Genomic DNA, 15,156 nt, shown 5'->3' on the forward strand with positions numbered 1-15,156 from the left:
CTTCACCTGTGAGTCGGCTGGGGTGATATACTGCGTCCGGTGCTCCCGATGTGGCCTTTTATATATTGGTGAGACCCGACGCAGACTGGAAGACCGCTTTGCTGAACACCTACGCTCTGTCCGCCAGAGAAAGCAGGATCTCCCAGTGGCCACACATTTTAATTCCACATCCCATTCCCATTCTGACATGTCTATCCGCGGCCTCCTCTACTGTAAAATGAAGCCACACTCAGGTTGGAGGAACAACACCTTATATTCCGTCTGGGTAGCCTCCAACCTGATGGCATGAACATGGTCTTCTCTAACTTCCGCTAATGTCCCACCTCCCCCTCGTACCCCATCTGTTACTTATTTTTATACACACATTCTTTCTCTCACTCTCCTTTTTCTCCCTCTGTCCCTCTGAATATACCCCTTGCCCATCCTCTGGGTCCCCCCATCCCTTGTCTTTCTTCCCGGACCTCCTGTCCCATGATCCTCTTGTATCCCTTTTGCCTATCACCTGTCCAGCTCTTGGCTCCATCCCTCCCCCTCCTGTCTTCTCCTATCATTTTGTATCTCCCCCTCCCCCTCCAACTTTCAAATCCCTTACTCACTCTTCCTTCAGTTAGTCCTGACGAAGGGTCTCGGCCTGAAACGTCGACTGTACCTCTTCCTAGAGATGCTGCCTGGCCTGCTGCGTTCACCAGCAACTTTGATGTGTGTTGCTGGTATTACACAGGGATCTCTTCTGGGACCCCTCCTCTTTCTGATTTTTATGTGACCTGGATGAGGAAATAGAAGGGTGGGTTAGTAAATTTGCTGATGACAGAAAGGTTCGGAGTGTTGTGGATAGTCTGGAGGGTTGTCAGAGGTTATAGTGGGACATCGATAGCATACAGAACTGGGCTGAGAAGTGGCAGATGGACTTCAACCCTGATAAGTGTGAAGTGGTTCATTTTAGTACGTCAAATTTGAAGACAGAATATCATATTAATGGTAAGACTCTTGGCAGTGTGGAAGATCAGAGAGATCTTGGGGTTAGTGTCCATAGGACACTCAAAGCTTCTGTGCAGGTTGACTGTGTTAGTTAGAAGGTGTATGGTGTGTTGGTATTCATCAACCGTGGGATTGAATTTAAGAGATGTGAAGTAATGTTACAGCTATATAAGATCATTGTTAGACCCCACCTGGAGTACTGTGTTCAGTTCTGGTCACCTCACTACAAGAAGGATGTGGATATTATAGAGAGATTGCAGAGAATATTTCCAAGGATGTTGCCTGGATTGGGGAGCATGCCTTACAAGAATAGGTTGAGTGAACTTGGCCTTTTCTCCTAGGAGCAACGGAGGATGAGAGGTGACCTGATAGAGATGAATAAGATGATGAGAGGCATTGATCATGTGGATAGCCAGAGGCTTTTTCCCAGGGCTGAAATGGCTTACACGAGGGGGCATAGTTTTAAGGTGCTTGGAAGCAGGTACCGAGGGGATGTCAGAGGTTAAGTTTTTCACACAGAGAGTGGCGGGTGCGTGGAATGCTCTGCCAGTGACGGTGGTAGAGGTGGATACAATAGGGTCTTTTAAGAGACTCTTAGATAGGTATATGGAGCTTAGAAAAACAGAAGGCTATACGGTAGGGTAATTCTAGGCAGTCTCTCGAGTAGGTTACATGGTCAGCACAACATTGTGGGCTGAAGGGCCTGTAATGTGCTCAAGATGTCTATGTTTCTATATATGTTGCTGGGACTATCAGGTTGGTACTGGACCCCTAGAAAGGGAGTTTGTGAAATGCCTCAGAGATGGATTCTTAGAGCAGCTTGTATTGGAGCCTACCAGGGAGAAGGTAATTCTGGATTTAGTGTTGTGTAATGAGCCAGATTTGATAAGGGAGCTCGAGGTAAAGGAGCCATTAGGAGGTAGTATGATAAGTTTTAATCTACAATTTAAGAGGGAGAAGAGAAGATCAGAAGTGGCAGTATTACAGTTGAACGAAGGGGACAATGGAGCCATGAGGGAAGAGCTGGCCAAAGTTGACTGGAAAGATACCCTAGCAGGGATGACAGTGGAACAACAATGGCAGGTATTTCTGGGAATAATACAGAAGGTGCAGGATCAGTTCATTCCAAAGAGGAAGAAAGATTCTAAGGGGAGTAAGGGGCGACCGTAGATGACAAGGGAAGTCAAGGACAGTATAAAAATAAAAGAGAGGAAGTATAACATAGCAAAGATGAGCGGGAAGCCAGAGGATTGAGAGACTTTTAAGAAGCAACAGAAGATAACTAAAAAGGCAATACGGGGGGAAAAGATGAAGTACAAAGGTAAGCTAGCCAAGAATATAAAGGAGGATAGTAAAAGCTTCTTTAGGTATGTGAAGAGGAAAAAATTAGTTAAGACCAAAGTTGGGCCCTTGAAGACAGAAATGGGTGAAATTATTATGGGGAACAAGGAAATGGCAGATGAGCTGAACAGGTACTTTGGATCTGTCTTCATTAGGGAAGACACAAACAATCTCCCAGATGTAATAGTGGCCAGAGGACCTAGGGTAACAGAGGAACTGAAGGAAATTCGCATCAGGCAGAAAATGGTGTTGGATAGACTGTTGGGACTGAAGGCTGATAAATCCCCAGGGCCTGATGGTCTTCATTCCAGGGTACTTAAGGTGGTGGCTCTAGAAATCATGGACGCATTGGTAATCATTTTCCAATGTTCTATAGATTCAGGATCAGTTCCGGTGGATTGGAGGGTAGCTAATGTTATCCCACCTTTTAAGAAAGGAGGGAGAGAGAAAACAGGCAATTATAGACCAGTTAGTCTGACATTCGTGGTGGGGAAGATGCTGGAATCAATTATAAAAGATGAAATAGCGGGATATTTGGATAGCAGTAGCAGGATAAGTCCGAGTCAGCATGGATTTACGAAGGGGAAATCATGCTTGACTAATCTTCGGGAATTTTTTGAGAATGTAACTATGAAAATGGACGTGGGAAAGCCAGTGGATGTAGTGTACCTGGACTTTCAGAAAGCATTTGATAAGGTCCCATATCGGAGGTTAGTGGGCAAAATTAGAGCAAATGGTATTGGGGGTAGGGTACTGACATGGATAGAAAATTGGTTGGCAGACAGGAAACAAAGAGTAGGGATTAATGGGTCCTTTTCAGAATGGCAGGCAGTGACTAGTGGGGTACCACAAGGCTCGGTGCTGGGACCACAGCTATTTACAATATACATTAATGATTTAGATGAAGGGATTAAAAGTAACATTAGCAAATTTGCAGATGACACAAAGCTGGGTGGCAGTGTGAAATGTGAATGAGAATGCAGGGTGACTTGAACAGGTTGGGTGAGTGGGCAGATGCATGGCAGATGCAGTTTAATGTGGATAAATGTGAGGTTATCCACTTTGGTGGCAAGAACAGGAAGGCAGATTACTATCTGAATGGTGTCATGTTAGGAAAAGGGGAAGTACAACAAGATCTAGGTGTCCTTGTTCATCAGTCATTGCAAGTAAGCATGCAGGTACAGCAGACAGTGAAGAAAGCTAATGGCATGTTGGCCTTCATAACAAGGGGAGTTGAGTATAGGAGCAAAGAGGTCCTTCTGCAGTTGTACAGGGCCCTGGTGAGACCACACCTGGAGTATTGTGTACAGTTTTGGTCTCCAAATTTGAGGAAGGACATTCTAGCTATTGAGGGAGTACAGTGTAGGTTCACGAGGTTAATTCCCGGGATGGCAGGACAGTCATATGTTGAAAGATTAGAGTGACTGGGCTTGTATACACTGGAATTTAGAAGGATGAGAGGGGACCTGATTGAAACATATAAGGTTATTAAGGGATTGGACACACTAGAGGCAGGAAACATGTTCCTGATGTTGGGGGAGTCCAGATCCAGAGGCCACAGTTTAAGAATGAGGGGTAGACCATTTAGAACGGAGTTGAGGAAAAACTTTTTCACACAGAGGGTTGTGGTTCTGTGGAATGCTCTGCCTCAGAAGGCAGTGGAGGCCAATTCTCTGGATTCTTTCAAGAGCTGTTAAAGATAGTGGAGTCAGGGGATATGGGGAGAAGGCAGGAAAAGGGTACTGATTGTGGATGATCAGCCATGATCACAGTGAATGGCGGTGCTGGCTTGAAGGGCTGAATGGCCTACTCCTGCACCTATTGTCTATCGATTTGAGGACCTGAATTATAGAGAATGGTTGAATAGATTAGGATTTTATTACCTTGAACATAGAGGAATGAGGGGGGATTTGATAGAGGTGTGCAGAATAATGAGGGATGGACATAGGGTAAACGCATCAGTGTTTTTCCACTGAGGATAGGGGAGACGAGAACGAGAGGTCATGGGTTAAGGGCAAAGGGCAAAATATTTAAGGGGAACATGAGGGTAAACTTCTTCATGCAGAAGATTGTGAGAGTGTGGAATGAGCTGCCAGCAGAAGCAGTGGATGCAGATTTGATTTCAATATTTGAGAGATATTTGGATAGGTACATGGATGGGAGGAATATGAAGGGCTGTGGTCTGGGTTCCGGTCAAGGGGACTAGGCAGAATAATATTTTGGCATGGACTAGATGGGCCAACAGACTTGTTTCTATGTGGTAGTGTTCTATGAATCTATCTTCAGGAGTGGGATTTGAACCTGAGACTTCTAGTACAAGGGGGGCTCCCACCAAAAAAGAATCTCAGGGTTGTATGTGGTGACATGTATGTACTCTGATAATAAATTTTACTTTGAACTCTGAGTGAGTCAGTTGACTCTTTCCCTGGAAGATGAAAGCTGGCCAGTTGATGTGTGTGTGAACCAGAATCAGGTTTATTATCCCTGACATATGTTGTGAAATTTGTTGGAGAGAAAGCTCTAAACTTACAGCCAGAACAAGTGCTACACATGCCCTTACACTTCCTCCCTTACCACCATTCAGGGCCCCAGACAGTCCTTCCAGGTGAGGCGACACTTCACCTGTGAGTGGGCTGGGGTGATATACTGCGTCCGGTGCTCCCGATGTGGCCTTCTATATAATGGCGAGACCCGACGCAGACTGGAAGACCATTTTGCTGAACACCTATGCTCTGTCCACCAGAGAAAGCAGGATCTCCCAGTGGCCACACGTTTTTATTCCACATCCCATTCCCATTCTGATATGTCTATCCCCGGCCTCCTCTACTGTAAAGATGAAGCCACACTCAGGTTGGAGGAACAACACCTTATATTCCGTCTGGGTAGCCTCTAACCTGATGGCATGAACATTGACTTCTCTATCTTCTGCTAATGCCCCACCCCCCCCCGTACCCCATCCGTTATTTATTTATATACACACATTCTTTCTCTCTCTCCTTTTTCTCCCTCTGTCCCTCTGACTATACCCCTTGCCCATCCTCTGGGTCCCCCCCCCCCGTCTTTCTTCCCAGACCTCCTGTCCCATGATCCTCTCATATCCCTTTTGCCAATCGTCTGTCCAGCTCTTGGCTCCATCCTTCCCCCTCCTGTCTTCTCCTATCATTTTGGATCTCCGCCTCCCCCTCCCACTTTCAAATCTCTTACTAGCTCTTCCTTCAGTTAGTCCTGACGAAGGGTCCCGGCCTGAAACGTCGACTGTACCTCTTCCTAGAGATGCTGCCTGGCCTGCTGTGTTCACCAGCAACTTTGATGTGTGTTGCTTGAATTTCCAGCATCTGCAGACTTCTTCGTGTTTAAGCTCTAAATTTGTTATGTTCTGTAAATTTTCTATTTTTAATGCATCTTTTGCCCTTTTTCTCCCATCCCAGGAATGCGTATGGTTGTCTCAGGGTGTCGATATCGCTGTTCGTTATCCAGAAGAGACCCAACAGATGTGCCAGCAACGTCGAGCTTTATCTTGGTGACGTGAGCTACCAGCTATGTCCGGGAACCAGCGATTTCTCCCCAGCATTATTCAACACGTCAACTGCCTGGTACTGGGTATGGTCAATTAGGAGAGTTTAATTTAAAAACCCCTCCTTGTGAGGAACTTGGGAAGCCATGCTGTGATTTGTGCCTTTGCTCTGTGTCATGTTACAGGGACTGAGATGAGGAGAACTCTCTTCACTCATAGAGCACAAATGTAGGCCCTTCAGCCCAACTGACCACAGTGTCCACCCTGCTATTCAGCCCATCTCCCTCGAAATCCTGTCCCTGCATGGACCTGTCCAAGTGCTTTTTAAGTGATTCTGTGTACCTGCCTCAACTACTTCCCCTTGCAGCTCGTTCCATCTCTGTGTGAAAAAGCTGTCCCTCAGGACCCTTTTAAATCTTTTCCCCCTCATCCTAAAACTATGCCCCCCAGTTCTGGACTCTCCTACCCTGGGGGAAAGACTGTTACGATCCAGCTTATCCACATCTCTTGTAATTTTAAACATTTCCGTGAGGTTGCTTCTCATTTTCCTATGTTCCAAGGAACAGAGACCTAAATTGAGCAGATAGCCGCAGACTTCTACCCATGCTGGAAATAGCAAATGCAAGTGGGCAGAATTTTAAGGAGATTGGATGGAAGTGTCGGGGCATGTCAGAGGTAGCTTTTTTTTTTACACAGAGAATGAAACACACTGACAGGGATGGTGGTAGAGGCAGATACATTAAGGACATGGGGAGTTCGGGAAGAGGCTGAAGATCAGGACTTTCAAGGTAATAATCTTTGGGTTGCTCCCAGTGCCACATGTTAGTCAAGGGTAGGAAGAAGATGGTAGTACAGATGAATATGTGGCTGAGGAACTGGTGCAAGAGGCAGGGTTTCAGATTTCTGGATCATAGTCATAGTCATACTTTATTGATCCTGGGGGAAATTGGTTTTCGCTACAGTTGCACCATAAATAATAAATAGTAATAAAACCATAAATAGTAATATGTAAATTATGACAGGAAATAAGTCTAGGACCAGCCTATTGGCTCAGGGTGTCTGACCCTCCAAGGGAGGAGTTGTAAAGTTTGATGGCCACAGGCAGGAATGACTTCCTATGACGCTCTGTGCTGCATCTCGGTGGAATGAGTCTCTGGCTGAATGTACTCCTGTGCCCACCCAGTACATTATGTAGTGGATGGGAGACATTGTCCAAGATGGCATGCAACTTGGACAGCATCCTCTTTTCAGACACCACCGTCAGAGAGTCCAGTTCCATCCCCACAACATCAGTGGCCTTACGAATGAGTTTGTTGATTTTGTTGGTGTCTGCTACCCTCAGCCTGCTGCCCCAGCACACAACAGCAAACATGATCGCACTGGCCACCGCAGACTTGTAGAACATCCAATCGTTGCACTAGTCTCCTGGGGAAAGGTATGACTTGTACAAAAGGGACAGGTTACACCTGAACCCAAGGGAGACAGATTTGTTGGAGCTGTTGGGGAGGGTTTAACAATTTGGCAGGGGGGGATGGGAACCTGTGTGATAGGGTGGAGGATGGTCCAGTGAGTATACAAATTGAATCGGTGTGTAGTGAAACTGTGAGGAAGGACAGGCAGATGAAAGGGCTAAGTTGCCGTTAGTGGGATGAGCTGAAGTGTAACATGGTAGCAAAATCAAAATGGGCGATAAAAACAGGACTGAATGATATAATGGCCACGCAACATACAAATGTCCTTGAATATTTATTTTTATTTCTCTCCCTCTCCTTCTTCAGTAGACACTGTGAAAACTACAAGGAAATAAAGGACATAAAAGTTTGAAACATACATCTCTCAGTCTTTTAAAGTCTCTCAAGCTAGTGTCTGCCGATAAACAGGCCCAAACACGTTGGCACATCAGAAGTGTGCTGAAATCAAATAAATCACTAAAACATATCACACTGTTCCTCTAAAGGCACCTCAACAACATTATATAAAACAAATTAAGAAAAGCAATTACCATGTGCGCCTCTTGGACCACATGCAGAATGAGGTTATTTTAGGGCCATGTGCTTTTCTCCGCGTCCATGTTGGTTCTGACCCATAATACCACAGTCATGCTTTCATTGAGCTCAGGTCATGTGACCTGTTAAACTCTGGTCATGTGATCCATTAAACTCTACATTAAATAAACCTTATATAAAGTATTTTAAGGTGATGAAATAATCATGAATTTATGACAAAAACATATAAAATAAACATCTCAATGAAACATGTCCCTGAGAAAGTTACACTGAAGATGTTATATTTGAACGCACACAGTATAAAAAATAAGGTAGACGATCTTGTAGCACCGTTAGAGATTGGCAGGTATAATGTTGTGGCCATCACTGTGTCGAGGCTGAAAGAAGATCATAGTTAGGAGCTTAACATCCAAGGATAGACTTTGTATTGAAAGGAGAGGCAGGTAGGCAGAGGGGGAGGTGTCACTCTATTAGTAAAAAATAAGATCAAATCCTTAGAAAGAGGTGACATAGGATCAGAAGATGTTGAATCATTGTGGGTAGAGTTAAGAAATTGCTTGGGTAAAAAGACCCTGATGAGAGTTATATACAGGCCTCAGAAAAGTCACCAGGATGTGGGTTAAAAATTTCAAAACGAGAGATAGAAAAGACATGTAAAAAGGGCAATTTTATGATAGTCATAGGGGTTTTCAATATGCAGGTAGATTGGAAATATCAGGTTAGTGCTGGATCTCATGAGAGGGAATTTGTAGAATTCCTTCAAGATAGATTTTTAGGATAGCTTGTGCTTGAGGCCACTAGGGGAAAGGCAGTTCTAGATTGGGTGCTGTGTAATGAACCAGATTTGATTAGGAAGTTTAAGTAAAGGGACCCTTAGGAGTCAGTGATGATAACACAATAGAAATCACCCTGCAGTTTGAGAGGGAAAAGGTAAAGTCAAATGTATCAGTATTACATGGAGTAAAAGGAATTACATAGGCATGAAATTAGCACGGATAGAGGATTGGTTAATTAAAAGAAAGTAGAAAGTTGGGATACATGGGTGTTACTCTGGTTGGCAGTCAGTGGTGGGCGGTGTGCCGCAGGGGTCGATGCTGGGCCCGCAACTGTTCGTGATATACATTAACGATCTGGAAGAGGGGACCAAGTGTAGTGTATCTAAGTTTGCTGATGATACTAAATTGAGTGGAAATGCAAACTGTGTAGAAGATGCGGAGAGTCTGCAGAGAGTTATAGATAGGTTAAGTGAGTGGCCGAGGGTCTGGCAGATGGAGTATAATGTTGGTAAATATGAGGTCAAACACTTTGGAAGGCAACATGAAAGAGCAGATTATTATTTAAATGGCAGACAGACTTAATATGTATTTTGCGTCAGTCTTCACTGTGGAATAGATTATGAAGGCACGCAGTCCTCTTTTATTGTCATTTAGTAATGCATGCATTAAGAAATGATACAGTAGCAGTATGCCAGAAATTGGATACTATTAGTGGGCAGAAGTAAGTGTGGTTGCCAGTACTAAGGAGAAACTGCTTGGGAAACTGAAAGGACTGAAGATAGATAAGTCCCCTGGACCAGATGGACTACATCCCAGAGCAGAAGGCAATAAAAATATAATTAAAAAGCTAAAGATGGAATACAAAAGTAAGCTCGGCAATTATATTAAAGAGGATATTAAAAGTTTCGCCAGATATGTGAAGTGTAAAAGAGAGGCGAGGATGGATGTTGGGCTGCTGGAAAATGATGCTGGAGGGTAGTAATGGGGGACAATGAAGTGGCAGATGAACTGAAGAAGTATTTTGCATCAGTCCTCATTGTGGAAGATTCTAGCAGTATGGTGGAAGTTCCAGGTGTCAGGGTCACAAAGTGTGTGACGTTACCATAACTCGGGAGAAGGTTCTGGGGAAACTGAAAGGTCTGAAGTTAGATAGGTCACTTGGACCAGATGGTGTACACCACAGGGTTCTGAAAAAGGCAGCTGAAGAGATTGTGGAGGTATTAGTAATGATCTTTCAACAATCACTAGATTTTGGAATGGTTCCAGAGCATTGGAAAATTGCAAATGACACTCTACTCTTTAAGAAGGGAGGGAGGCTGAAAATGGAAATTGTAGGCTATTTAGCCAGACTTCAGTGGTTGGGAAGATGTTAGAGTCCATTATTAAGGAAGAGATTTCAGGATATTTGGAGGCACATGATAAAATAGACCAAAATCAGCATTGTCTCGTGAAAGGGAAATCTTACCTGACATATCTGTTGGAATTCTTTGATAAAATAACAAGCAGAATAGACAAAGGAGAGTTAATGGAAATTGTTCACCTGGACTTTCATAAGGGCTTTGACAAGCTGATGCACATAAGGCTGCTTAATAAGATAAGAGCCCAGAATATTACAGGAAAGACAAAGATACTAGCATGGATAGAAGATTGGTTGACAGGAGGAGGAAAAGAGTGGGAATAAAGAGGGCCTTTAGGTTACTGGTGACTAGAGGTTTTCTGCAGGGGTGTGTGCCGGGACCTCTTCCCTTTAGCTCGTATGTCAATAACTTAGATGGAAAAATTGATGATTTGTGGCTAAGTTTGTGAGAAATACAAAAATGGATGGAGAGGCAATGTTGAGGAAGTAAAGAATCTGCAGAAGGACTTAGACAAATTGGGGAAATGGGCAAAGAAGTGGCAGAGGGAATATGGTGTCAGGAAGTGTATGGTCATGCACTTTGGTAGAAGGTATAAATGGGGAGAAACTTCAAAAATTAGAGATTCAAAGGGTCTTGGGAGTCCTCATGCAGGATTTCCCAAAGGTTAAGAAAAGGAGGAAGGCATGGAGGGATTGTCTACGGAGTCTCTGTGGGTGGAAGTTAGGAACAGGAAGGGGTCAATAACTCTACTGGGTGTTTTTGATAGACCACCCAATAGTAACAGGGAAATCGAAGAACAGACAGGGAGACAGATTCTGGAAAGATGTAATAATAACAGGGTTGTCGTGGTGGGAGATTTTAATTTCCCAAATATCGATTGGCATGTCCCTAGATCGAGAGGCTTAGATGGGGTGGAGTTTGTTAATAATAATAATAAATACTTTATTGTCGCCAAGCAATTGGTACTAGAACGTACAATCATCACAGCGATATTTGATTCTGCGCTTCACACTCTCTGGATTACAAATATTAAATATTAAAGATATTAAAAATAGTTACAATTAGTAAATATTAAAAAATTAAATTATAAATCATAAATAGAAAATAGGAAAATGGGAAGGAAGGTAGTGCAAAAAAACCGAGAGGCAGGTCCGGATATTTGGACGGTACGGCCCAGATCTGAGTCAGGACCTGTTCATCCGTTAGGTATGTTCAGGAGGGCTCCTTGACACAATATGTAGAGAAGCCTTCAAGAAGCGAGGCTGTACTTAATCTGGTATTGGGAAATGAACCTGGTCAGGTGTCAGATCTCTCAGAGGGAGAGCATTTTGGAGATAGTGATCACAATTCTATCTCCTTTACCATAGCATTGGAGAGAGATAGAAACAGACAAGTTAGAAAAGCATTTAATTGGAGTAAAGGGAAATATGAGGCTATCAGGCAGGAACTTGGAAGCATTAATTGGGAACAGATGTTTTCAGGAAATGTATGGAAGAAATCTGGCAAATGTTATGGGGATCTTTACATGGAGTTCTGCATAGGTTCGTTCCGATGAGCCAGGGAAAGGATGGTAGGGCACAGGAACCATGGTGTACAAAGGCTGTTGTAAATCTAGTCAAAAAGAAAAGAAGAGCTTATGAAAGGTTCAAAAAACTAGGTAATGATAAAGATCTGGAAGATTATAAGGCTAGGAGAAAGGAGCTTAAGAAAGAAATTAGGAGAGCCAGAAGGGGCCATGAGAAGGCCTTGGCGGACAGGATTAAGGAAACCCCAAGGCATTCTGCAAGTATGTGAAGAGCAACAGTATAAGACGTGAGAGAATAGGACCAATCAAATGTGACAGTGGAAAAGTGTGTATGGAACCGGAGGAGATAACAGAGGTACTTAATGAGTACTTTGCTTCAGTATTCACAACGGAAAAGAACCTTGGTGATTGTAGGGATGACCTACAGTGGACTGAAAAGCTTGAGCATGTAGTTTTTAAGAAAGAGTATGTGCTGGAGCTTTTGGAAAGCATCAAGTTGGATAAGTAACGGGACCAGACGAGATGTATCCCAGGCTACCGTGGGAGGTGAGGGAGGAGATTGCTGAGCCTCTGGCAATGATCTTTGCATCATCAATGGGGATGGGAGAGGTTCCGGAGGATTGGATGTTGTTCCATTATTCAAGAAAGGGAGTAGAGATAGCCCAGGAAATTATAGACCAGTGAGTCTTACTTCAGTGGTTGGTAAGTTGATGGAAAAGATCCTGAGAGGCAGGATTTATCAACATTTGGAGAGGCATAATATGATTAGGAATAGTCAGCATGGCTTTGTGACAGGCAAGTCGTGCCTTACGAGGCATGGGGCCCAAGGGGACATTGCTTTGTGGATCCAGAACTGGCTTGCCACAGAAGGCAAAGAGTGGTTGTAGACAGGTCATATCTGCATGGAGGTTGGTGACCAGTGGTGTGCCTCAGGGATCTGTTCTGGGACCCCTACTCATTGTGATTTTTATAAATGACCTGGATGAGGAAGTGGAGGGATGGGTTAGTAATGTAACTGGGTCTTGGTTACACTGGCTGCTGAGGTATCTAAAATGACTTCTTTGTATGTTATATAAAATGGCTTTTCTGTAATAATAACTGTGATGTAAGGAATTCTCTCTCTTTCTCTGGTTGTTTGGGTTATATTATTGATAAGAGAGGGAACGAACCAATGAGTGTCCATGTTATTCTTTTTGTGGGTGATATTGTGTGTCATATGGCTGGGAACCATGTGGTTTGGCGGGTTTTTTGGGAGGAGAACCAAAGAGGAAGGACGTGTTGGACGCGCTCTGGTCGACCACTGTGGTTGGTCCCGAGCGGTGAGTCGAGGAGGTCGGAGGAGATCGCGTGGTGGAAAGAGGACCCCGTTAATTGAGCTCCAATGGTTGTGCATGAAGTGGTTGAACTCTGATAAGTCTGGCGCCTTTTACTTTCCCTTTTATATAGTTTCTCTATTAATTACATAGTTCCAGTAAGATTTATAAAGTGTAATCTGTAAATCGCATATTGTGTGCTGTCTGATATTTGATGTATGAGTTTGTACCAGGTTGCATTACACAGCAACTACACAACCGTGAGACACAGTTTGGTGGGCGGACAGGGTTTCCCCTAGGTAAACACGAGTCGATAGCCCTGAGCGTTATAGTAAATTTACTGATGACACAAAGATTGGGGGTGTTGTGGATAGTGTGAGGGGCTGTCAGCGGTCACAGCGGGACATTGATAGGATGCAAAACTGGCTGAGAAGTGGCAGATGGAGTTCAACCCAGATAAGTGTGAGGTGGTTCATTTTGGTAGGTCAAATATGATGGCAGAATATAGTATTAATGGTAAGACTCTTGGCAGTGTGGAGGATCAGAGGGATCTTGGGGTCCGAGATAGGATACTCAAAGCTGCTGCGCAGGTTGACTCTGTGGTTAAGAAGGCATACGGTGTATTGGCCTTCATCAATCGTGGGATTGAGTTTAAGAGCTGATAGGTAATGTTGTAGCTATATAGGACCCTGTTCAGACCCCACTTGGCGTACTGTGCTTAGTTCTGGTTGCTTCACTACAGGAGGGATGTGGAAACAATAGAAAGGGTGGAGAGGAGATTTACAATGATGTTGCCCGGATTGGGGAGCATGCCTTATGAGAATAGGTTGAGTGAACTCGGCGTTTTTTCCTTGGAGTGATGGAGGATGAGAGGTGACCTGATAGAGGTGTATAAGATGATGAGAGGTATTGATCGTGTGGATAATCAGAGGTTTTTTCCCAGGGCTGAAATGGCTAGCACAAGAGGGCACAGTTTTAAGGTGCTTGGAAGCAGGTACTGAGGAGATGTCAGGGGTAAGTTTTTTACCTAGAGAGTGGTGACTTTGTGGAATGGGCTGCCGGTGATGGTGGTGGAGGTGGATACAATAGGATCTTTAAGAGACTCCTGGACAGGTACATGGAGTTCAGAAAAATAGAGGGCTATGGGTAACCCTAGGTAATTTCTAAGGTAAAGATGTGTTCGGCCCAGCTTTGTGGGCCAAAGGGCCTGTATTGTGCTGTATGTTTTCTTTGTTTCTATGTTTCTATGTTTAACTTGAAGGTTGAGTCGGTGGTGAGGAAAGTAAATACAATGTTAGCATTCATTTTGAAAGGACTAGAATATAAAAGCAAGCATGTAATGTTGACTCATTATAAGGCACTGGTGAGGCCTCACTTGGAGCATTGTGAGCAGTTTTGGCCCTTTATCTAAAGAAGGTGTGCTGGCATTGGACAGGGTCCAGAGGAGGCTCATGAGAATGATTCTGGGAGTGAAAGACTCAACACATGAGCGTTTTATAGCCCTGAGCCTGTGATCACTGGAGTTCAGAAACATGAGGGGGATCTCACTGAAACCTGTGAATTTTGAAAGGCTTAGATACAAGGATGCTGTCCAAGTTGCATGCCATCTTGGACAATGTCTCCAATCCACTACATAATGTACTGGTTGAGCACAGGAGTACATTCAGCCAGAGACTCATTCCACCGAGATGCAACACAGAGCGTTATAGGAAGTCATTCCTGCCTGTGGCCATCAAACTTTACAACTCCTCCCTTGGAGGGTCAGACACCCTGAGCCAATAGGCTGGTCCTGGACTTATTTCCTGGCATAATTTACATATTACTATTTAATTATTTATGGTTTTATTACTACTTAATTATTTGTGGTGCAACTGTAACAAAAACCAATTTCCCCCGGGATCAATAAAGTATGACTATGACTATATAGTGGTCGTGGAGAGGATGTTTTCTATATTGGGTGTTTCTAGGACCAGAGGTCATAGACTGAGAATTAATAAAGATCCCTTTAGATGAGGAAGGATTTTTTTTCCCAGATTGTGCTGAATCAGGGGAATTAATTGCGCCAAGTCATTGAGTATATTTAAAGTGGAGTAGGCTCTTGATTAGTTAGGCCATCAAAGAAGAAGGCAGGAGAATGGAATTGAGTGTGATAATAAATCAGTCATGGTGGAGCAGATCTGATGGGCTGAATGGCCTAATTCTGCTCCTTTGTATGTCTTACGATTTTATGGTCTCGCACCCAACAGTGTCCGTTGTTTATTTACTTGCAAACTAGGTTTGAAGGGCAGATTGGCCTACTGCTCTTCCTAATGTCTGGTGTTCTGGCACTGCTAATTGTGATATTC

General features: G+C 43.9%; 1 protein-coding gene across 5 annotated transcripts in view; it reads left to right on the forward strand.

The window, feature by feature from the left end:
* LOC134345117 (interleukin-1 receptor accessory protein-like) overlaps positions 1 to 15,156 on the forward strand; it is a 90,890-nt gene that overhangs the window by 38,784 nt on the left and 36,950 nt on the right. For all 5 annotated transcript variants that reach the window (XM_063045293.1, XM_063045295.1, XM_063045296.1 and 2 more), the window contains one exon: positions 5,748 to 5,919. In XM_063045293.1, coding sequence (XP_062901363.1) covers positions 5,748 to 5,919 — 172 coding nt within the window. The remainder of the gene's footprint in view (positions 1 to 5,747; positions 5,920 to 15,156) is intronic.

This window comes from Mobula hypostoma, chromosome 4 (genome assembly GCF_963921235.1).
Source record: "Mobula hypostoma chromosome 4, sMobHyp1.1, whole genome shotgun sequence".
In the NCBI taxonomy this organism is placed as follows: Eukaryota; Metazoa; Chordata; class Chondrichthyes; order Myliobatiformes; family Myliobatidae; genus Mobula; species Mobula hypostoma.